Source organism: Poecile atricapillus, chromosome 2 (genome assembly GCF_030490865.1).
Source record: "Poecile atricapillus isolate bPoeAtr1 chromosome 2, bPoeAtr1.hap1, whole genome shotgun sequence".
Taxonomy (NCBI): Eukaryota; Metazoa; Chordata; class Aves; order Passeriformes; family Paridae; genus Poecile; species Poecile atricapillus.
In genome coordinates, this window is record NC_081250.1 from 6,386,328 (window position 1) to 6,408,796 (window position 22,469).

Here is a 22,469-nt window from a genome sequence, read left to right on the forward strand (position 1 = left end):
CCATTTTGACATTCCTCACTGTGTGTTGAGAATTTAGCACATACTTTCTTGCTACGGGCAAACCTGCCGGACACAAGAGATGAAAAGCCAGGCAAACACAGTTTGGGAAGGGCAGGACACAGAGAGGCTCTATGAGAGACATCTCTGGCCTCTGCTGCAGAAAGGATGGGGCAGAGATGTGCCAAACCAGCCAAAGCATGATTGAGGACAGAGGGATGAGTTCAAACCCTCCCCAGCAAGGTCTTTTTGTTCATATTCTCAGCACAGAGAGAAGCTTTGCCCTGGCAAGTAATTTTTTGCCTTCCACCAACTTTATGGCTGTGCTGGATCCAAGCTGATGAAGGGCTAAAGATGCTCTCACAAAGGGGCAATCACAGCCACCAAAACATTTGCCACAGCCCTGGATCATCTCTGCTGTTCCACAGAGGAGATTCTCTCCTTTTCTCCCTCCAAATTGCCTGAGTGCAGCCTGGTTTACAAGTTATGGGGATCTGGATGGAGACTGATAGTGTATTCTTAGATCTAAGTGGCTGCCAAAAAACCCCTCATGGAAATCAAGCAAAGCTGCCTGTGAGAACAGCTGAAGACAAGCAAGTGTTTGTCAGACAGCTACAGATAACTGCCAGGCTCCAGTACTCAAAACAGTACCAGGAATTTAGTCATAGAAAATCCTGAAACCCAACCTGCCTGACTGCCAAACCCTGTGTTTTTAACAAGGGTTGAAAAACAATCGAAAGTAACTCTGCTGGTTATGCAGAAGGAATAGTACAGTTTGATGCTTTTTAAATGGAAAGTAAAATTCAGCTCCTATTACATCTTTTAAGAAGAAAAAAATTGTAACAACAATCCCAGGCAAATATGATCTTGGAGTAAGAAACAGCCATATATTTGTGTCCTGAAGCCCTTCTGCTGATTTCTACCTCCAACTCCTCCACCCCCGTGCCTATGTTTCAATATTATCTCCTATAAAAAGTTGAATTCCATAATGTTAGCAGGACAGATGCTCCCTGTCCTGTCTGTATGGCAAGGTTTATGCAAAATAAAAGAGACATCCTTCGGGCTGAGAGAAGCAGATATTGCTATGAATAGCCCCACTGTGAGTTATTCACATAAGGAAGCTTTTACAGTGTTGAAAAGCTAAGCCCAGAAATTCTGCTGTGATTTTTAATGCCATGAAAACCTACCTTTACTTACAGCATCAAAAACGATATGGACACAGAATAACTCACTGAAAAAAAAGCACAATGGTCTGTGTCATTAACTGCCACCAGTTACTTGTGCAGAGCCACACTGCTTTAGAGTCTTGTGCATTACCATTCCCCACACACAACTAAAATTCTGTGCCTAATGTGACATAATATTTGGGCTGAAACCATATGACAACAGGAAAGGCTAGTCACATATATTTTATATATAAAAGAAAATCACAGGAGTGTAGAAGTTTGTGATCCATAGCTTATGTATTTCAGGTTCAAGCATCACATGAGCTTGATTCACACTGAGTCTGCTTTTGGAAGAGTCATGCTCAGCATGTGCCCAAGAAGGCAGGACAGGAAACCTACCCAGAGGCCCCACCTGCAAACCTCTTCTCTCATGAGAAGAAAGGCTCTCATGAAGGAAGCTCTGTGTCAGCTAATGAGCACTGACAGGACCAGTTGAGATTTTTATAGGTGGATTAGATTCCAAGAACTCACCCACGTACCTTCAACAGCCCATTAAATAATTTGAATGAAACAGAGGGAGTTAGAAAGCAAAAAGCCAACTTTTCACAGTTTCTGTTCCTTTCTTTCCAGTTCTGTGAGTTTGACACTTCTACCTGCTTTTCAGAAATCTTTCAGAAACTTGTTCTGTGAGGAAGAAAACGTGTTCCTAGTTTTTTTGCTGTTTGGTGACACGTGGCATTACTACTTGTGCTACCAACACTTCCCAAAAGCATCAGCATGCCTTTGACTTTTAGACTCTTGGCTACGTGTCCTGCTTCTCCCTCACTGACTACACTGGCAAAATAAAGTCCATGAGCTCCAGCACAGCTTCCTCTCTCTACAGAAATACCCACAGGAGAGGACACTGCAATTGCAGACTCATTCCCAGAACTGCAGGATGATTCAAAGCTTACTGGGGATACAGAAAAGGGACAGAAAATACCAGCTCCTTTTCCAAAAGCCTTACAATCCATCAACCATCATTTCCCATTTGCCTCAGATCAATGACTCTTCAAATCTCCATCCTATATTAATGTGCATCAGACGCTGATAGTTCAGCTAAATTAAATTAGGGATGATTGGTGATGATGGCAAATGTAGTGAGATTGCTGCCAAATGAGGCTCTCCCTCCACATTCAGCACTCTTATGAAATGCAGCCTCACAACAGGGAGCTCTCTCTTCCATGTTTTCCACCAGCTGGGTAAACAGAGAGCTTAAGGCAAGAACTGCAAACTTGATCTGACACTCAAATCCATAGAAATTATTTAAATAATTGCCCAAGTGCCTTAGCTAAGGCAAAGGGCACTCACTGGATTCAGAGATTCCACTGTACTACTGGAGGCTGTTCTGGCATTTTGCCACTGGGTTTTAGGAAATGAGCTGCAAGCACCTGAATGGGAAAATTTTTATCTGATTTATCCAAAATCACTCAGCAAGCTCTAATCAATGAAATCTAAACCTTTCATTTACCCTGTCTCTTTTCTAAGCAGTACATGCATCAACACCCCAATCTGAAATGGCAATCCCAGCCATCTGAAACTCAGCAGAATATTCTTCTGAGCCTCCTTTTAAACTTCACAATACAAAAACATCTGGGCAAACAACATACTGATTGCAATAAAGAGCGTGTCTACACCACAACCAACGGATGTGAAAATGCAACCATGCACTCACCAGGCCTGCCAACACCTTGGGGTATTTATGCAGAGTTTCCTGCCACAGAGTTACCTGATTTAACTAAATGAATGCCTACTCAGTACACCTGCAAGGTGGCTGTATGTCATCACATCATGTCAGAGGCAGATACACACAGGCCTTCAGATTTCCTCCAAGAGAGCCAACAAAGTGTATTAAAATGTGCTGGTTTCCTCTCTGTGTGCTCAGCAATATCTGTCATAATTGCAAGATTAAGGATTATTCCATGTGTCCATTTTGTTTTCCCAAACATTGAAATATAACCTCACATTTAAAGGGACACGGTACCCACAAAAATCTCATTCTGAGTTTCTCTGCTTGCTCTTACTCACTAATAACTAAATCACTGCTCAGCAGGCAATCGGTGTTTGTCCTTCTACCCTTCATAAAACTGTTTCTGTTGGAAAAATTAACAAAAATCTCTGCAAATGCACCTGCCCATGGGAAACACATACTGAGGATGAGATACTTGGATGAGATAACTGAGCACAAAGCACTGTCTTTGGATATGAAGATGGAAAACAGGCTCTGATACAACTGAAGGCATCCTGAGCAAACCAGGCCCTGAGTTACCTGCTTTGTAACCCCAAGGAGGAGATGTAGTTTGTCTGGTCTACTCTCCAAAGTCTTCCCAAGCAACAAGCAGGAGTGAATGAGTGCTATGATACAAAAATAGCCTAAGAAAAATGGGAGTTCAGGAGCACTAATTTAAATAGAAGCACCTGTTAGACTCAAACCAGGTGAGTAAACCAGCAGAAAAGGTCTCCTTTGTGTAAGCAGAGAAGTGCAATTTGAAATAGAAAAAAATTTAAATCTCAGTTCTGGTTTTGATACTGAATCCCTCCTGACAGAATTCCTTCATCTTTCTGTTATATAGGCCTGTTATAATCTGTAAAAAAAAGGGAATGAAGAATGAAACTGCTATTACTATGCCAGACCATGACACGTTATGGCAGAGAGCAAATTGATCATAAAGACTCTTTGGAACTGCTATAATAAGACTCCTGAAAAGAAATATTTAGGCAAAATATGTTTTGGGTAAGTAACACTAAAAAAGTTGAATGTATAAACAATTAGTCTTTGTCAAATTCTCCAGTTATTGACATCATCCTGCTATAGTCCCTCACAACATCCCCTCTTACCCTGTTTGTGCTCCCTGCCCTCTCCTGCAGGAGCTGTCTGCCACTGTTAGTCAGGATTTACTATATTTGATTTCTTCCCTGTGAATGAGAGCAAAAAAAAATAAAAATTAAATACCTACTAACTGGAGCAGTGCCAGCAGGGACAGCAGCCCCTCTGCAATTCAGCTGCCCCCTCCCTGCTCCAGTTTGAGTGTCAGCAGCACAGTCCCCCCTGAGCAAAGCAGCTCAGTTCTGGAGCTTCCCTTAATCAAAGTTAGAACCTTCTGCATATAAGTAGGAGTCAGCTGGGGTGAAACTCAAGCTACCAGTGCAGTGAACACTGATTTTCATCTGCTACATTAATCCCTCTTCTTATGACAACACATTTTCATGAACGACCTCACCTATGGGTCTTTAAAATTGAGTGGGTAAGATTTCTTTTGTCAAGTCTTTTCTCAAGGCTGAAAAGAGCTGTAGGAGACTGAGAGCTAGAGGGGAATTGATCTGCATCATCGTATCACTTTTCTGCAAAATATTGCATTTGAATACAACTCAGCTATTTTGTTCTCACATCCTTCACAATGCCTGAGTAAGCCACACAGAGCTGAGATTTGCTACTTTTCAAATGTATAACTACATTTGTCAGCTCATATTTCTGTTTAACCAGAAAGACATGTCAGTCTCTTTGAAGAAGAATGTTATTGCAAAGAATGCAATCAGCTTCCTCTGTCCTGAAATGTTCCTTTTGCCATTAGACAATGGAATAAATCCAAGAACTCCTGTGAGTTCCTGTTTCCAATGATTGGTGCACAGTGTCTTAGCTATGAGCTCTTCAGACAGTCTCCTACATTGCAGGCTCAGTGTTCCCTTTGGATTTCCTGTTCTTCCAGATGCCAGTGGAGCCGGGATGAGCTCTGCACCTGCCACTAAACACAGTATCAGTGTGAGCAGGGAGTAGGTTCAGGCTGGGATAATGAGCCTGAATTTCTGAAACCAAAAAATGGATACAGACCTGCTCCATTATGCCCTTAGAACTGCATAAAGGGAGTTTGTTCTGTCTCCCTCTCTCAGGTTGTACCCTTGAGAACTTAAATATTCAGCTCTTCACAGCAGGAGGGTGATTGTGTTGGGTCATGTAACCCAACAAGGGACAGAAGTCTGCCCTGATGGAGGGTGAGCTGACACCTCATCTATCTTTTAGTTATCCAAACCATTAAAACATGCAAAAACTCTCTCATTTCCATTTAGCTGATTAGCAGCTTTTCAGATGAGAATGTTCTTTATGTATAGAGCAATGTCAAATTCTGCATTTTATAAACTTTGATAAATACTTTCCAGGAATGGTTTAAAAGTATATACATTAAAGAATAATTTGATAAGCAATGTCTGCCTTGGGGTGTATGTCAGGACAGGTCTTGTCACAAAAACCTTTAAAATGAAAATGCTCTTCATTTCAAGTCTCACCTATTTCTGTCTCATTTTCTTACCATGACAAGCAGGGACACTGGGTATGGGCAGGGCTGAACAGCAACACACCAGTGGCTCACCCACAGTTTTCCCCTCCTGCACCCAGGAAAGGTGTGGTAGCCATACAGAGCTGCTATTGAATTTAGGATCAGACTTTGCTGAACTTGTCCTACTCATCACTTTTAACCTTGCTTTTACCTGTTCAGCACCTTCCCTCTGCAACATCAGACTTGTGCTTACAGTCTCTCCTTACACCTTGATAACCTTGTAACAGTGATGTGAATCCAAATGTGGGAAGAAAGGAGCCAAGGAGGATATGGACAGAAGATCCTGAGGCTGAAGAATAACCAGGTAACTGGCAGACTGATCACATCAGCAACTATAACAATTTAGGATACTGAGGCACCATGAGGATCACAGAGTGAGGCTTCTTGTGTAATTCTTACTTTCAGACCATCTTAATGGGATTAATATGATCGGAATTGTACAGATGGGAAAATAGATTTTCTGATCCTAATTGTGGTGTCTATGACAAAACCATGGGCACACTTATACACCAGCAATTTTTAACATGGTATATATACATCTCTGTGCCTCTATCTGCCTCATCACCTCGCATATGAGTAATAGCACCACAGCACAGAAGCTGTCACCACCAGGCTGGAACAGGTCTAACCAGGCATGGAGGCACTCCAGTGTGAGCTGGCCCTCTGTCAGGGAAGTGCTGCTTCAGGAGAAATTTGATTATAACATATCAGGAAGGAAAAAAAGCCCCAAGAACTCATTTGCACGTATAAGGTTTTTCTCCTTTGCTGGAGGAATGCAAATACCAGGCAGCCTTTACATTGCCTCCAACGGTTTGGCTGATTATCACATTTCTAATTCCAGTTCACACAATCCACACAGCACTTTCTTATTATGGATGTGCTGCTGACATGAACAAAGACTGATTAGATAGTCAGACACAAGCCAAGGAAATAATAAATATACAACTCCACTTTTCAGAGAATTATTTTACTATAGGCACAGTTGTGTGCAGAGTTGACTTTGTCTTCAAGGCAGTCTGATCTGCCTTTTCTTTAGGAAAAGCTTTCCACCTATCGAGTTAAATCTTCCAGATAGATAAATCACATAATAACATTTTTTGGGTTTATCATTTTCCCATCTGTTAGACAGGGATCTATTTTTGACTACCCTTATTATAGGTCTTATGAAGCTACATTCCCCCTTACAAGAAATGTTTTCCCCCTTACATGTCCCACCTTGCAAATGTACCAATTCCTTGTTCATCAGTGTAGGAGAAAAATACACCATAAAGGCCAAGCTCTCTTCTTTTCAGGTAAGCCATGCCTTGGGTAGCCAAGGGCTGCATACCACAGTAGACAATCTACAGAGGGAAGTGCATGGGCTGCAGAACAAAAATCACCTTTTGTGTCAAGTTCTATGGGTCAGGCCCCAGGGTGGCATCAATGGTGGCCTTCTCCTGTCTAACTGGTCACTTAGGGGCTGTGCTCAAAGGCAGCTTTGTGATACAGAGGTGCAGAGTCAGCTGCAGTTATGCATTGCAATAGATGACCTTGGGTTTGTACTGAGCAAGCTCAAAGAGGACTAAATAAAGCCAGAGAAGATGAAGAAAAGGCTGATAAAGTTGATCAAAGTGCAGGGTGATTCTTCTGTTTAGGAAAATATGACTGCAAGCAAAGAGTATGAGAGAAGCCTGTAAAATCAGGCATGGGATGGAGATGGTAAACAGGGAAGGAGCATCAGATAAAATTAGCAGGTGGCTCAAAGCAAATACAAATAAATACTTCTGATATAGCACATTCTTAAACAGCAGAACAGGTGCTATTGTAGTTGCTAGAAGTTTGGTTTTGAAACAAAATTGGACAAGATCCTGGAAAGAAACTATTTAAAGCCTACCAAGCATCAGCTTTAGCTTAGGATGTGAGCCACAAAGGGCTGGAGGCTGAGCGAGTACAAGGGAAAACGTGTCCCCTACGCTCCTGTCCTGCTCTTACACTACCTGTGTCGGTGGCAATTGGCACAAAGAGACTGAAGTGGATGGATAATTGGCCTGACCTGGTACACTTGTTCTTGTGCTTTACCTGAAAGTTTCAAACAGTAAAAATAACAATGTAAGGAGCACATGCCTTTATCCTAGAGCCATTCACACGATGGTTACGATAGAACACCTTATTTTCTACAGCCTAAACTTTACCATTTGTGAAATGATACTAATGGTGCCCATCTTTTAGCGATACACCATGATCTACAACTGAACAAACAACACAATGACAAAAAGTTGCTCATGTTATTAGCCAAAACCTTCCAGCCACCTAAATGTGTTGAGATGTCCTGGTCCAATTAGTCAAGGGTCTGTGAAAAGGTCTTAAAAGAAGGGGTAAAATTACATCAGGCATTAAATTTGATTTTCAGAAGCACCAACTGTTGCAGAGCATTTAATGTCTTTTGAAATCAAATCCTCCTTTTTGTGTTTATTTTGGAATCCAGGATGAGGGGCTCAGGCTGCTGTTTTCAGAAGAGTGAAGAGTCAAGTCCAAGATTTTGTGGCCTGTTTATGGCTACAAGATGTTGTAACAGCAGCAAGAGGATCAGGCCTGGTGGATTGATGACTCCTATTAGAAAAGAGGCCAGGGAGGAAAAAGCAAGCTGGAATTGTCCTGCCTGCGAGGCAGAGGATGGATCCAAGTCCCCTTTAAACACAGCACCCAGATAACACCGTGTCAGCACAGCTGCTGGGCTTCCCTGGGAGGCAAAGTGAATCATGAACTCCATTGTGGGACACTTGGGAAGCTGATGCTCTCCTTTAAATTGGCAATCAGCTAATTTAAACTTGGCTTTTGTGGAGTCATTTTGCACAGCAGGACTGCAGCAGGGGCACACTCAAGCCTATGTGGTCACCCAAGGATGAGGCAAGGACACAAACCCACATTGGCAGCTACAGTGAGACTGAGGCTATTCCCTATCCCCAGATGGAGAGAAAACTTCCACTGGTATGATTTCTTTAGCCTAATTCCCTTCCAGTTTAGGCTGACTTTCCCCTTCATGTATGAGCCTCACAGACCTAATTTTTGGCCAAGAGCCAGCACCAGGTGTATCATTCCAGGTCCTGACCACTCACCAGCTCCACCCAACAGAGGCAGCATCTCTTGATCTCCCAGAGAGTTTTGTAATCAAATATTACAGAGTGCTGCTCATTCGGTGTTTTCCAGGCTTTCATTTCAGCTGGCACTTCAAACCCATAATATCACCATTTCTCTACAAGTCTCCTCAGTTAGGATTAGTTTTGTCAGTCTTGAGTGTCTTACAATTTTTCTGTACTAGTCTCCTACATCTCAAGGTTAGTTTATGCTGCTGGGATTTCTTGTATGGGTATGGTGCTGCTTTGCTTTATGCTCTGTATCAGACTGGTATTTATTTTGAGAAAAAGTTGTAATGATTTACATTAAGACCTTTGTTTACAACCCTTAAAGTTCAAACAGACTTCACATAGTGTCTAGTTTTCCTATTGCTGCTGCCCAGAAGGATCTCTGTGAAGTTTTAAACAAGGACCTGGCTGATGGAAAGGAAAACTTTGGTTTCCTATTATAGGATAAGAGAAGAAAATAGGGAAGAAAGTAAACCCAAGTCTGACAAGAGGAGAAAATTGTCACTTGCTCTGGGATATGAAGGGGAATTTTACTACATCTCAGTGGAAGCAGAAGCTTCTTCAGAGGCAGAAGCAGCACTTCTATAATCTTTCCAGCTAAGTGAGGTAAAAAACAGTTTACTGTCATCAAAAGATCATGAGAGGAGAGTACTGGTACTGGGCACCCTGCTCTTTCCTGCAGCAAATTTTGTAACTGTGCCAAATCTGCTGCCAGGCTGAAGGTGGGAATAAAAGCACTGGACAGGGAATTTATTGGCACTAACTCCTGCAATTTGGGGGAACTTCTGCCTTTTGGCAAATATAGCACTGTCACCTTGAGTGATGGCAACCAGCATCTCCAGAAGACTTGTGACTACACCTGTACAAGTCTTTGCATGATATGTACAGTTCATTTGCTCTCATCTCCTCCTCATTAACATCTCTGTGTTAGAGACATTCATCCAAACGTTGATAAAGCTTTAGATCCCCAAAATCAGTGACAGAGGGCTGGAGTCATGCCTGGGGTGGGTTTTGTATCACAGGAGCTTTTCAATGAATGACTTTCTTCTGTTTACAAAACTTACACTTCTATTTTCACACCTCCATGCCTGCTGTTTGGGAATACACTTAGGATATCTAATAACTTTGCAGTGCTCCTTCACAGCTCTAAAGCAGAGTAAAAAAATCATCTGGTGAAAAGAGAGGTGAGGAATATGGATCTGATCCCCAGATAGTGTAAAAGCAGTGGGTCTCAAGTGAGGTCAAAAAATGTACTAAGAACTAATTCTATATTTTGCAATAATATCCTTGAAAAGGATGGAGGGAATTGGGGATTGGGTGCCACCTCTCACCCTCCCCTGTTGCACAGGTGCATGTCAGCATTGAAAGCAGCTTATCTTAGTTCTTGGAAGATCAACTAAATGTAAAAGACACAATTTATAATATTAAACAAAACAAGAATCAGTATATTCAGGGCAGGGGCAGTTAAGCACCTACACGTTTTAATATCAGCTGTGTCTGCAAACTGTCAGCCCTAAAAGGTCATTAAAATAATCTGGCCCCTTATCAAGAACAAACTCCTGCTGACTGATAATTCTGAATACCTGATGCTAATTCCAGTCATCTCTACAAGCTAAATGAACCCTTTCCTGAGCATCATATATGCTGCCTGTGATATATGAGCTGTCTTTATGCAAATTTTGTTCTTTTTCCATCAAAGGCATTTTCAGTTTATTCTGTAGTTCTTTAACAAACTTTTAATGTTGTTGCTATTTTACCTTCACACCTACTGCCCTATCTTCATGAGGATAAGATGTAAGCACTAGCTGGGTTTAGAGGAAAAATAGGATCAAGTATCATTTACACGTCCCTTACAGAGGGCCCAGTTCCTATCAGGTGCCAAAACACTCAGCTCCCCTTAACTGCAATGTGAGATAGCAGCAACTTCAGCAACAGCATTTGTTTTTTTTCAGGTTTGGGTCCCTCACAACTCTGTCCCTGCAGACACCAGCAACAATTTCAAAACAAGCAGGGATTTTGATAACTTATATACAAAGGCACAGGAGGCTATCAGCTCTGGTGACAGAGCTGCAGGTCTGCTTATAGGGAAGATAAGATCCCTCACATGTCTTAACCAGCTAAACAGCATCCCACAGGGTTTCACATCCCATGTGCTGGGTGATAGCTGCAAACATATCCTTCTGATAAAAAGTCATGTCCTTTGCTAAAGCTTCAAACCCAGTGACAAAGGGGGGCTTCTGGATAAACAGATTCCCCTGAAATATTTGTTTTATGTGACAGATTATTCCTAAGAGGTTTCAAATGCCCCAGACTTCAGTCAATACCTGACTCTACAGTGCTTCCTAACACTGCCCCTTTTGATTTCCTTTGGTTTTCTTTCCTTGAGATCAAGGTGATCTATTTTTAGTGCAGGGACTGGTTAAGTGAGGAGTTGCTATAGTGACAGATAGCTGATACAAACTGAGTCCCACTGCAATTCCTGGGGCTGGGAAAGGAACACTCCCCCAAGTGGGGCAGCAGCTGGGGGTGTTCAGACACTGCTCAGCTCAGGGGCATTAAAAACTGCCCAGGACTCTCAGGGTGATGCTTAATGCATATGAAACAGCCAGAAGGCAGCCTGGGTACCTGTTGTAGGAAACACACACATCTTGCTGCCTCTGTTGGCTCAGTAAATGTGCTGCTGTTGGTCTTCAGCTTTGCAGTGGTCCCCTTCTCCAAATCAGCTGCACAAATACATCCACCAAGAAGCACTCTGATCTTGAATGTTCATCAAAACAAGAACAATTTTGTGCCTGCATTGAGAATTGGGTGGGAAAAGATGAACAGCTACAATATTTGCAACTTCAGCTTTCCTTGCAACTGAACAAATGAGCATCACAGAAATGTTAGCTGGAAAGGATGTCTGGAGGCCCCTTCTTCTATGTCTTGCTCAAAACAGGTCTGGTATCAACCAAGACTAGGTCAACCATGGTTTTGATTAGGAGACTCTTGAAAATCTCTTAGTATGGAGGCCACAGCCTCTGTAGGTTACCTGTGCCAGTACCCCACCAACCTCTTGAGGGAGTTTTTGCTGAGCCTGATCCTCTTCAGGCACAAATTCTTGCCTTGTCCTTCTTCTTTTACCATCTGTGACTACTTACAAGAGTTTGGCCCTATCACCTTTGAAAGTGCCCTTCTAAGAGTTGCAAGCTGCTATTAAATTGCACCTGAGTCTTCTGTTTGCTGGACAAAAAATACCCTGCCAGTTTCCTCAGCCTCTCCTCACAGATCCCAAAACATCTGCTGTAGGTCACAAAACATTTTGACAGCCCTCCAGAAAAACCTTCTTCAGTTTCCCAGCCTCCTTCTGTCCTTCTGTTGAGGGGGAATCAGGAATTGGATACCTTGTTCCAGGTGCAGCCCAGCAGGCCAAGGTGGAGTGGGATAATAACTCCCTAGACTGGATTGCTGATTCCTCCTGATGGAACCCAGTGTGTGGTTCACCTGCTGATAGTGACAGCACATTTCTGTATCATTTTCCAGATTATTTTCACCACAACCCCAAATCCTGGGGTGACTGACTCACTGGGAGGCAGGACCCAGCATGTCCTGCTGCAGGCTCACCTCACCACCCATAATCCCTGATGGACATTACCAGCCCCCATACCGATCCCTAAATTCCTTAATACAATTAGGTCCCTTGGGAAATGCTGACATTATTCCAGCTTCTCCTCCTTTCAATTCAATCCTCCTCTCAAGGAGACTGGTGCAACCCTTATCTCTGAACTGCCACCCAACTTTTGCAGCAAGAACCCTTCCATTGCAAGCTTTCCATCTCCTTCATGTCTCAGTTTGACTTGCCATCTCATTTCTGCCTGATTTGTATTTCTTAAATTGATTTATTGCCCTGTTCTTGTTTATTATCCCTAATTATACTCTATACAAGCAATGAAAATGTCACAAATCATCTGTTCCTCTTCAGGAGCATCATCCTCAAGGAAAGGCAGGATTGTCACAGGGATCCTGCGTTCACTATCATCATTCTTGCTCTGACTGAAATAAAACCACGGGGCCAGATGGGCAGGATCTGTTAAACAATCCAGTGACTGTAGCTCCAAGTGTGTCAAAAGGGTCCTTGTTGCCCCACAGGGAACAAAGTACTGGGAAGCAGCTGTTTTCCAATGCCTGGAAGAAACTCTGAAGAAACAACAGGATGCTATTAATTAATGTCAGCTTATCCCATCACTCCTCCTCCAGCTAAATTGCCCCAACTTTATCGAAGAAGGAGCAGAAAAAGGACAGAATGGGAACTCTCTGGTGCAAGCACGGGGGTCTGTCCTTAAACCAAGTAAGGCTGTGTGACCTTTCCAGCAGGGAGAATTCAGGCCTCTCAGCCAAGCCTGCCAGCTGCACCACGATATCTCACAGAGCAGCCCTTCATCTCCCGAGAGCGGAGCCTTCACGTGTCACTGTGACTCTGGAATGACATCAAATGGCTGAAACAATTTCAAGGCATTCAATCTCAGCATTACGGGCACCTTTAAGTCCTTGAACTGCTTTGAGAATAGAGGTGAAAGTAGAAAACAGCTGAATCTTGGTAATTCCTGGGATTTGCTGATCCACTAAACCTGACAAACAAACTGCCTTAACAACATCTTTTAAATTGCAGTCTTGGGCAATTTGCTGAAACTTTGAGCAAGGAGTCAATAGTCCAAAACATTGATTTCTAATTAAACAAAAGCACCCACCTACCTAAATTCTACTGTCAAGTGCAATTTTAGGCTGTAAAAACAGACCTGGGCTTGAAATTTGCTTTTAGAGTCTGACAACAGGATTTGTAATATAGTTGCATGGGAGTATAAATAAATTGTGGTCTAGCTTAGCACATTCAAATAAGTAGAAACTCAGTCTAGGATAACAGCTTCTCATGCAGAGATATTCTTTTGAAGTGAGAACCCTTGGAAAGTACAGGGAAAGCAGGGAAAAAAAATATCTCTATGCAACTCCCAGCTGGTGTAATAAGGATGAGAGAGGATGCATGGAAATGTGTAATTCCAGTGATTTTTTGTATGTAGGCAGTGACCCTCCAGCATACATCATGAAGGCACTCCAGGCTGTGTTCATTAAACTGAGGTGCCATATATAAAAGTCTTATCTATGTTATTTTATTTCAGCCTCAAAAATGAATCAGATATTTATTTATATCAGAAGTAACAGAGATAGTGTCTGGCCTTACATACATATCAGAAATTACTTGTTACCTGAAGATAACAGAAGTGGAGGATGGAAAAAGGAAATACTGATAAATACATAAATACTATTTGCTGTCAGAAAAAGGCAGGATCTGCATCCTCTCACTCACAGTCAGTATCCAGCTTCCTTCTATCTCAGTTTCTCCTTCTGCAATTAACTCCTCCCCATACTTGCATTTCACATCTTTTCTCAGATTCAATCCCAAGATTTGCTTTTAATTTCTTTCACTCAGGAATAACATTTATCCCACTTTTCAAATAACACTATTTGAATAGTTGTAGAATTGCAGGAAAGTGTCCTTCAGACAGTTAAAAATGAAATCTTTCTGCCCTTGCTGTGTCTAAGGGACAAACACCTGCACCCACAAGTAGCAACAAGAACCAGAACCACATGGACTCCTCCCAGATGGGAGATCTCCCTGCCCAAAAACCTGCACAGTTTGAAAAGCAGCCAATCAAAAGGGAGGCTTGGCCCTGCTGCTTTCACCATGTTGTTGACAATATCATGTCAGTGCTGAATAATTCAGTCATTTATAGTAATACAGATATTTTTGACCAAATTTTGTGATGAGACACACAGAGCTGCCTGGAGCAGGACTAGGAGGAAGAGTCAGGGGGCAGATTCATTTGCAGCACTGATCTGGAAATTTGTGCCTTGAGAACAAGCTGTATTTTTGCATGTCTAACCTGCCCTTCAGGCAAAAATAACTTCTTTGAAAATAAATTACTCAGAGAATTTGCATTCTTGGACAACTCATCATGAGGTCAGAGTCTACATCTTCTTTAAGCCTGCAAGAGCTGCAGAAGCAGGATGCTGCACACTGTTCAATGCATTTCCATTTCAGTTTCCACCAAATCAGTGGAGGTCTAATGGGGTTTATTACTGTCTGAATTTACAGGTGCCTGCTTGAAAACACCTTTCTGTTTCTAGTGCTTTATGCCCAGAGTCCTTTCCCCCCATTTAGAATGCCTCAAAGCTGTGCACAAAGCCAGGTTGTGCCAGAAGGCACCAGGACAGTGACTATAAGGAAGCAGAAAATGGCAAATTAAAAAGTCTCAAAGGTTTAATCAGGCTTGTAGCTGCTTTTCTCCTTCCCAACAACCAGCTATAGAAATCTCACAGCTTCCAGGTCTTGGTGCACTCTGTAGTACAAGATTAATCAGTACTGATCAACCAGGACTGCCCATCTTCTAAAATCACTGTCAGCTCAACAGAGCATGAAAACCAGTAGAGAAAATCATTAACAAACCAAAGCTGTCTCAGTCTCTCAAGCCTAGTCTCTGATGATGGTGGTTTTAAGCTGCTTTACTGGAGCAACAGGATTTTGCTCTTTCAGTTCATTTATGGCAGCACTGGAACATGCCTTCCTTCACTCTTATTTGTTTCTCCATAATTTTTTTCACTATGATTTCTCCTCCACTGCCTCATAACAAAAACATCCCACCAGAATAAGAAAAATAAATATCTCTGATCCCCCCACAAACAGCACCACCCACTTTGGGGTGAAGCACTGGGTGAGCTGCAGCTCTCCAGACTGGAAAAGAAGGAGATAAAGTCCTATTTCCTTTTTGCAATTTCTTCTCCATCATGTCTTCTATGCTTCATGTTTTCTCACCCTGCACTTCTATGTTTTCTGTGCCTGTTCTCAGGCTTGTGCCAATGGACGCTGATGAGAGCCAGGCTGAATTATCCCCTGGGTTTTCATTTGCACTCGGAGGGGCTGTGAAACACCAACTCTTTGGTTTGGTGTAAGTCCCTGACATGGACAGCTGTGTGAGCTGGTCACATCCCATGGCATGTTACCTGCACATGGTCATCATGGATGCAGTCACCACATCCCCATTATTGGGAAGGAAGAACATAATTTCTCTACTTGACCCACAATCCATACTCACACCCAACCTCCAGGGTCTGGGAAGGACCATGGCACGAGACGATGGAAGGCCCCTTGAGTTTTTGACTGAGAGGGGAAGTCATTTTCCTTTAGGTTGAGTACATAGGGACACCCCACAGCACCTCCCAGATGCACTCTAGAGCCTCAGCAGCCCTCCATTCCATGGTGGTCACAGAGACATGAGACAAAACATGCACTGAGAAAGTTATGGAGCGACTCTGGGACCGCCTGATTCATGTGGGGCTGAAGCATCTTTGCACTTGTGTTTACTGGGGTCTGAGACATCCAGCAAGCTCTCTCCAATTTAGTCCCAATATGCACCTAATTATAACAATTGTCAGGGAAATTATCCTCAAGAGTGCCATTGAGGTGGGACAGGACAGGGGCTGAGGGGCAGCACCGAGGTTTGCTTGGAGCACCTTGGACCTGGCTTGTTGGGGCTTAGCTTTGGCACCTGATAATTAAAAGTCACCTGACAAAAGTAACAAACCCCAAGAGAAGCAACATGGGCAAGGAGAAGCTCCTGGGAAATTCCATGTAGCTAAAAGACTCCAAAGCAAGCGTTTTGAGGCTAAATGCCCGGCACGAGGCAGCCCTCACAGCGGCCACATGTGCTGCAGAGCATTTCCTTTGCTGGGCATGACTTGGGTAGGGAAAAAACACTTTAAATATTACTCCTTTTGCATATGTCACTCAGTTCTTTGTGGAATACATGGTGTTGTTTAAAGGGCAGAGCAATTAGCCTCTCTGGGGTCACAAATTTTTCCCCTTCAGAAATGCCACAGAGCCTATCCATTTACAATACATCAAGCTGCTGCCAGGAGGAGAAACTGCCAGAACCCCGCACAGCAACTGCAAGAGGAAGGAGGAAACTATGCAGCACTGATCTAGGGGCTGGAGAAAGTTCAGGTAATCCCTGTTCTCAGCCCTGCCAAAATCCTATTGCATAAATCAGCTTCCCTGCTGTTTGGTGGACAGCTCAAGCTTTGAGGTCTCCCTGTTGGCTGCTCCTCTCCCAGAGCAAACTGCGGGATCTCTGCCTTCACTCCTGCTCTCGTTTGCTCCTGGTACTCATTTGTGTTTTTCTCCTTTCCCTCTTTGTGTGTTCTCCCGTTCTGTTTGCATTCATGTCTCCCCTTGCTGTGCACTTGGAATAAAAGGACTATAAAGCTCCAAACCTAGGGAATTACAGAGATGCCCATCCTTAGCAATGCCTCTCTTTATTTCTCCACCAGCATGCAACTTCTGCAGCAGTGCAGAGGAGAGAAGGGGTTTAGCTCAACTGATACACAGAAGAATGGTACTACTTGATAATTTTAGTTGGAGTGGCCTGATGCCATCTAGCCCTGGGAAGCCAAGAAGCTGCCATGTCCCAGTCCTATTTACAAGAACTGGAGGATTCTTCCATAAAACATATGCAGAAGTGGCCAAGAAAAATCAAAAATTCCAAATTCAACCAGTCCAGGTATTAGATTACCCCTTTTGGGTAAATATCAGGGGATATTTTCTTCTTTCCTTTTCCACCCCTTTTCTGAATACAATCCAAACTCATTTAGCAACAGTCATGCTAATGTCATTTATTTCTCATCTGATGGTAGATGAGAACCAAATGCCATGTGCTGGTGTGTGATCAACCCCGAGAAGCCACCAAGCCTGGCTGCTACCAGCGCTCCTGCACACACTAATACTGATCATAAAACCTGCTGAGTGCCAGCAGTTCCCTTGAAAGCTGCTCAGAAAGTGTTTATTGAGGCCTAATAATTACAAGATACAGATTAAATGTAGCAAATAATGCAAAGCTTTTGTTTTAACACCTCCCTGCATTTAATTAAGGCCATTGGGGTGGGGGGATGAGGGGAAGGCATTTGCAAGTGTGTTAACCTGTTCCCTGAAAAGAACCCATTCTCTGTTGGGATGGCAGAGGCAATCCCCACAGCAGGGCATCCAAGGAAGGCAGTAACTCAGACACATCCCATTTGATTTTTCCCACCCTTGTGATTTGGTAGTTCTCTGTTGATGATGGAAGTGCAGGGAGCTGACCAGGTCACACTCTTACAAGAACGGCATCTGCAAAATCTGTAGAGTGAAAGCTGTGCAGAAAACTCTGCCTGGTGCTCACTGTGTTTCACTGGAGTGGGCTACAAAGCTGGAATAATACAAATGATGGAAAGAAGGAGCAAGTATTTTGGCACTGCTGGAATTATACTTCCAATTTTTTTTTATATAACTCTGTCACAAACAGTACAGTTCATACAGTCAGATTTTTTGGTGCAGAACAAATTATTTTCTCCATGGAGTGAGCTGAGGACAGGGTTTAGAGTTAGAGGAAGCAGACATGCAACACTATGTTTAGTGCTTCCAGCAGTGAATCCTTTTGCAGATACTGGCTATTTCCCTCTGCTGATGAAACCACAATAAGACAGTGAATTAGTGGTTCAAAGTGCCATTCAACATTCAATCAACAAATAGCACATGTTTCCATCTATTCTACATGAGAATTTGGCACATTTAATTAGAAATTTGGGAAGGAATTTTATGTCTTTAGGATAAATATTCCCCTTCTTGTTGTATAAACCCTGTGACCTGTCTTTGTGCATATTACTGACACTGTGAAATTCCAAAGACCTGGGTAATTTCTCATTCAAAACACCTTGACCTTCCTACCACTCCCACAGAAACCCTCAGGTGGGTTTAGGAAAACTCAGAACAAGACACAGCAAACAGTTTTAGATTTAAGATCACTTAACTGTATGCAACAGGAAGAAAAGGAGAAGTGTTTGCAAGGATTACAACTTAAAAATTACACAACCAATCGCTACATAAATTAAAAAACATTAAACAGAAAACCAGGCCCCCTGGGCAGCCACCCATCCAACAGCTGTAATTCTTCATCACTAAATGTACATGATTGTCTCCACACTGTCCATTTGGTCCAACACTACTCTTACTTTCATCATTCTTCTAGATTTGACACAGTGACTCCTGATCAATAGAGAGGAGAAGAGCCTTTGTACATGTCAGCCTCTCTAAACTGAGCCTTATCCAGCTGATCCAGTGTAACATCAGTTTTAACCCTCTTAGTCACAGAACAGAATTTCTCAGTAACTCTCATGGTCTTCAGAGAAACAGCTACCATTAGCCCATATAGGAAATGCATTAAAACTGGTATTTCTCCATTATTAAGAAAACAGCCAGATCCTGTTGAAAAATCCCTTTTCTCCTGACCAGCTGATCCCTGTGTGACACACAGATACTCTCTGACACACACACCTCAGCACCTGTATTGGAGCTAATACTCAGTGACCGGGAAATCTTTTGATTAAGAGAGAACGGTCCCTAATTGCAACTCAAACACAATTATACTGATAACTGCAGTATCAGAAAGATATTTTTAAATGCATTAGTTATGAGACTGATAAGAATTTTTCCTCTACTTAAAATTCATGTTTCAATAGATACTATTAGACTTAACTTAGAACTCAGTTATTATTGTTCAATTAAAGTGGCATCAGGCAACAGCCCCTTCTGAATGCCATAGCATTTACTGTAAAGTTTCCTGTCCCACCACTCTTTTCCTAAAGGTTATGGCTGATGTGGGTTACAGGTGTCAGCTCAGATTTTCATCTCTGGCACAAAACAACTCCAAAACACCCTCCACGTAACAAATGCACAATTCAGTCTGTGAAACTGGGGAGCACAACCTTGTTGCTCAATTATTCACTATCACCCTCTCCCAAAGAGCAGTGAACATTATTCACTAACAACATCTCCCTCCTTTCTGGATGCAGAGGGTCCTTACCAGACAGGCCCTGGGGGTCGGAGTGGCGCCTTTCCAAGATTTTGCATCGCTCCTTTCTCTTCTTGCTCCCTCTGAAGCTGCCAAAACGCTTCATGAGCTGCAACATGCACTCGCGCGGCGGCAGCTCATGCCCGGGGTTGGAGAAAAGAAAAGCAGCACGAGGGGCAAGGTGAGGTGTTGCTTACACCAAAAGCCCAGTTGTGAGTAAATAAATTTCCAGAAAGACAGTGTGGCTGCAAAAGAAGTCCAGCTGGCCAGCAGCTCAGCTCTGAGGTGCCTGGCTGTTGTCTTTGTGGAGAGCTGTCCTGCAGCAGGCTGCCGACCCTTGCTCGCCAGGCGCTTCCAGCCTTAATTCCGGCATGCAGAACTGCCCCGCAAGTCTGTGTGGACACGGGGAGAAGTTCAAAGTCTGCCCAGTTTGCAGCTACAGAGCTCTTATACATCAGCTGTCAGAAGCCTCGGAGACCAAAACAACATTTCCCAGTGGATCAGCTCATGTGGAAAAGGTCAGGAGCCGACTGATAAGCTCCCTTGTTTAAAAAATACTGACTGTGCAGAGGAGCCACCAGCCCTCTTGAAGGGAACTGTCATGTGCAGCTTGGCATGATGACTCTTTCAACAGGCTGTAAAAGGAAAGCACCCCTGGACAGACAATTCCTGGCAGCAGTGTCCCAGGCGCACTGGCACCATGACGTGACATCACCCAACTATTTTGATTCACGTGTGCTGAGTCTTGGGAGTGACAGGAGAGCCCAGCTGACTGTCCATGAGCTCTGGAACGCCCGGCCCTCCACAGCTAATGACTGATGGATTCATGGGATCGAGCTCCTGCCAATTCATAAAAGGAAGGCTGATACCTTCTGGAGACCGTAGCTGGAGTGACAGGCTGGAGCTTCTCTGTGACGTGGCCTCCCCGTGCTGCACATATCCCTGTGCTCAGTGTAGATTGCTCTGTTTAAATTCGCTTTCTGCAAAGCAGAAGCCACCAGCACAGCTGTTTGTAACACAGCAAAATCCACCTCGTGGTCTTTTCAATGAGACAAACATGCACGAGGCTGTTGCTCATCCCAATCAGTCAGGCTGTGTGATGATGTTCAGCTCTGAGTCTGTACATTTAGAGCTGTTTATTTTAGGAAAGGATTGATCATTGTGGGCTGGATCTTGAGCAGCTGGGAAGGGGTGGAAGTGTGATCCAAGGCATGGTCAAACCATCGTAGCCAGCCTTCCTAAGATTATAGTAAATTCTCTGTTAAATCAAAAGCTTTTTTAAAAGTTTCAGAGAATCAGCCTTTCCTCTGGATACCACCATATTGTGAAGCTCAGCTCTTTCAGAAATCAAACCCTATATGAGTAATGAGAGTCTTATCTTTTTTTATTCCTATGAAGAATTAATGGTTATTTAATCTTTTTCCTCTACAAAGAAACATGACTTTTTCCTTCTGCCCATGATTGCTTTTGGACTTAATATCATTAGGAAGGAAAACAAAACCCAGCCATGAATACTGCAGAAAAGGCCTTTATCTACACAGATTCCTTACAAGCTCTGGTTTTTCAGAAAGATGCACTCATGCAAGGATGTCTTGGGCCTTCAGGGACCCCAAGAATACGTGCAGAGGTGACAGCAAGTTCCTCTGTCATCCTCAGCTACCAGAGGCTCCCCCAAGTCTGCCCTGTAGAGAATGTGGAAGAAGACAGTACAGAGGACACCCCTGTTCTTTCACCTAGCAACAAAACGATCATATTATTACCAAGGCACTTAATTACCTTCCACACAAGGCTCTGAAGTGATATCCAAGTGAGGCATGATGATAATTAACGTGAAGCTGTTCTCAGACTTTCCCCTTCTGACTAGTCCTCCCACTTTCTTTCACCCTCATCTCTGGCCCTGTTTCAGCTCTGCAAGTGAACATCCTGCTGCTTTTAACCAAATAACAATCCTTGGCATAAAATCTCCTGCCAGCACAGTGTGTTTACAAAGCCCCTTCTCCAGCCCCTCCACTGAAACTCACTGTTCACCCAGTGCAGAGGAGAAGCAAATGGAGCAATGAGTTGAGGAATTAGCAGGGGAAAATGTCTGTGTTATTAAATATTTGGTTTAATGTAGCTGTAAGAAGTCTTAAGCTCTGCACACCTCATCTGGCTTTGTGTGATCACCACATTTACCTCTGCAACTTCACCTGCACTGTCCCCTCCCTTCACTGTGCCATGATCATGGCAGCACAACTGAGACAGCAGCTGTCTCAACTCTGGCTCTCCCCACAAGCACATTTCATGTGCTGATACTCAACCTACTTCCAGAAGTACTTCCCATTTGAAAACCAGCTCCCCAAATCCAAAGCTGGATTCTCCTTGCTGCAAACTGAGCCTGGTCATTCTTCTCTTATCATGTGCATGGAGAACAGTGTTCATTTCTGATCCAGAGTCATCCCTGGCATATTTGATAACAGTCATTTACTTCCCTTTCCAGTCTTTACTTGGCCAAAATCACAAGAAGTGTTGCCTACACCCCCAATGCAGTTTGAACCTCAAGCTCCCCCAATTTCAGAACAGCATTCCTCATTCTGCAGTGGCCAAAGGATTGCTAAGAATGACTTTATGTCATCAGAAAGCAAAAAATTTAAATCCTTTTTTAATGAGATAAGAATTGCTATCGCTTCAGCATGGAAACAGCCCCCTTTTTGACAGAAACCAAGGATAAATAGTCGCTGATGACCTTTTTAAGCAGGGCCATTGTACCAGGAGGGCTCATTTCCCCTTATTAAGAGAAGCAACAAGACTCTAATGTTTCTACACAGAGCTACTAGAAAATGAAACAACACTGTTTAACAGCTGACTTTCACAGTAATTTGTTAAAAAAGCACTAAGTGTTTTGAGTATAATCAGTCTGTC

At 43.2% G+C, this 22,469-nt stretch overlaps 1 protein-coding gene across 3 annotated transcripts in view; it reads right to left on the reverse strand.

The window, feature by feature from the left end:
* Nucleotides 1-22,469, reverse strand: part of PRKAG2 (protein kinase AMP-activated non-catalytic subunit gamma 2) — a 210,684-nt gene that overhangs the window by 87,287 nt on the left and 100,928 nt on the right. Inside the window, exon 1 of one of the 3 annotated variants that reach the window (XM_058833470.1) lies at nt 19,581-20,194. The exons of the other annotated variants lie outside the window; for them this stretch is intronic. Within the exon in view, the coding sequence (XP_058689453.1) occupies nt 19,581-19,686 (106 nt within the window). The 5' untranslated portion in view covers nt 19,687-20,194. Of the gene's footprint in view, nt 1-19,580; nt 20,195-22,469 lie in introns of those variants that run through there. 3 annotated transcript variants of the gene reach the window in all.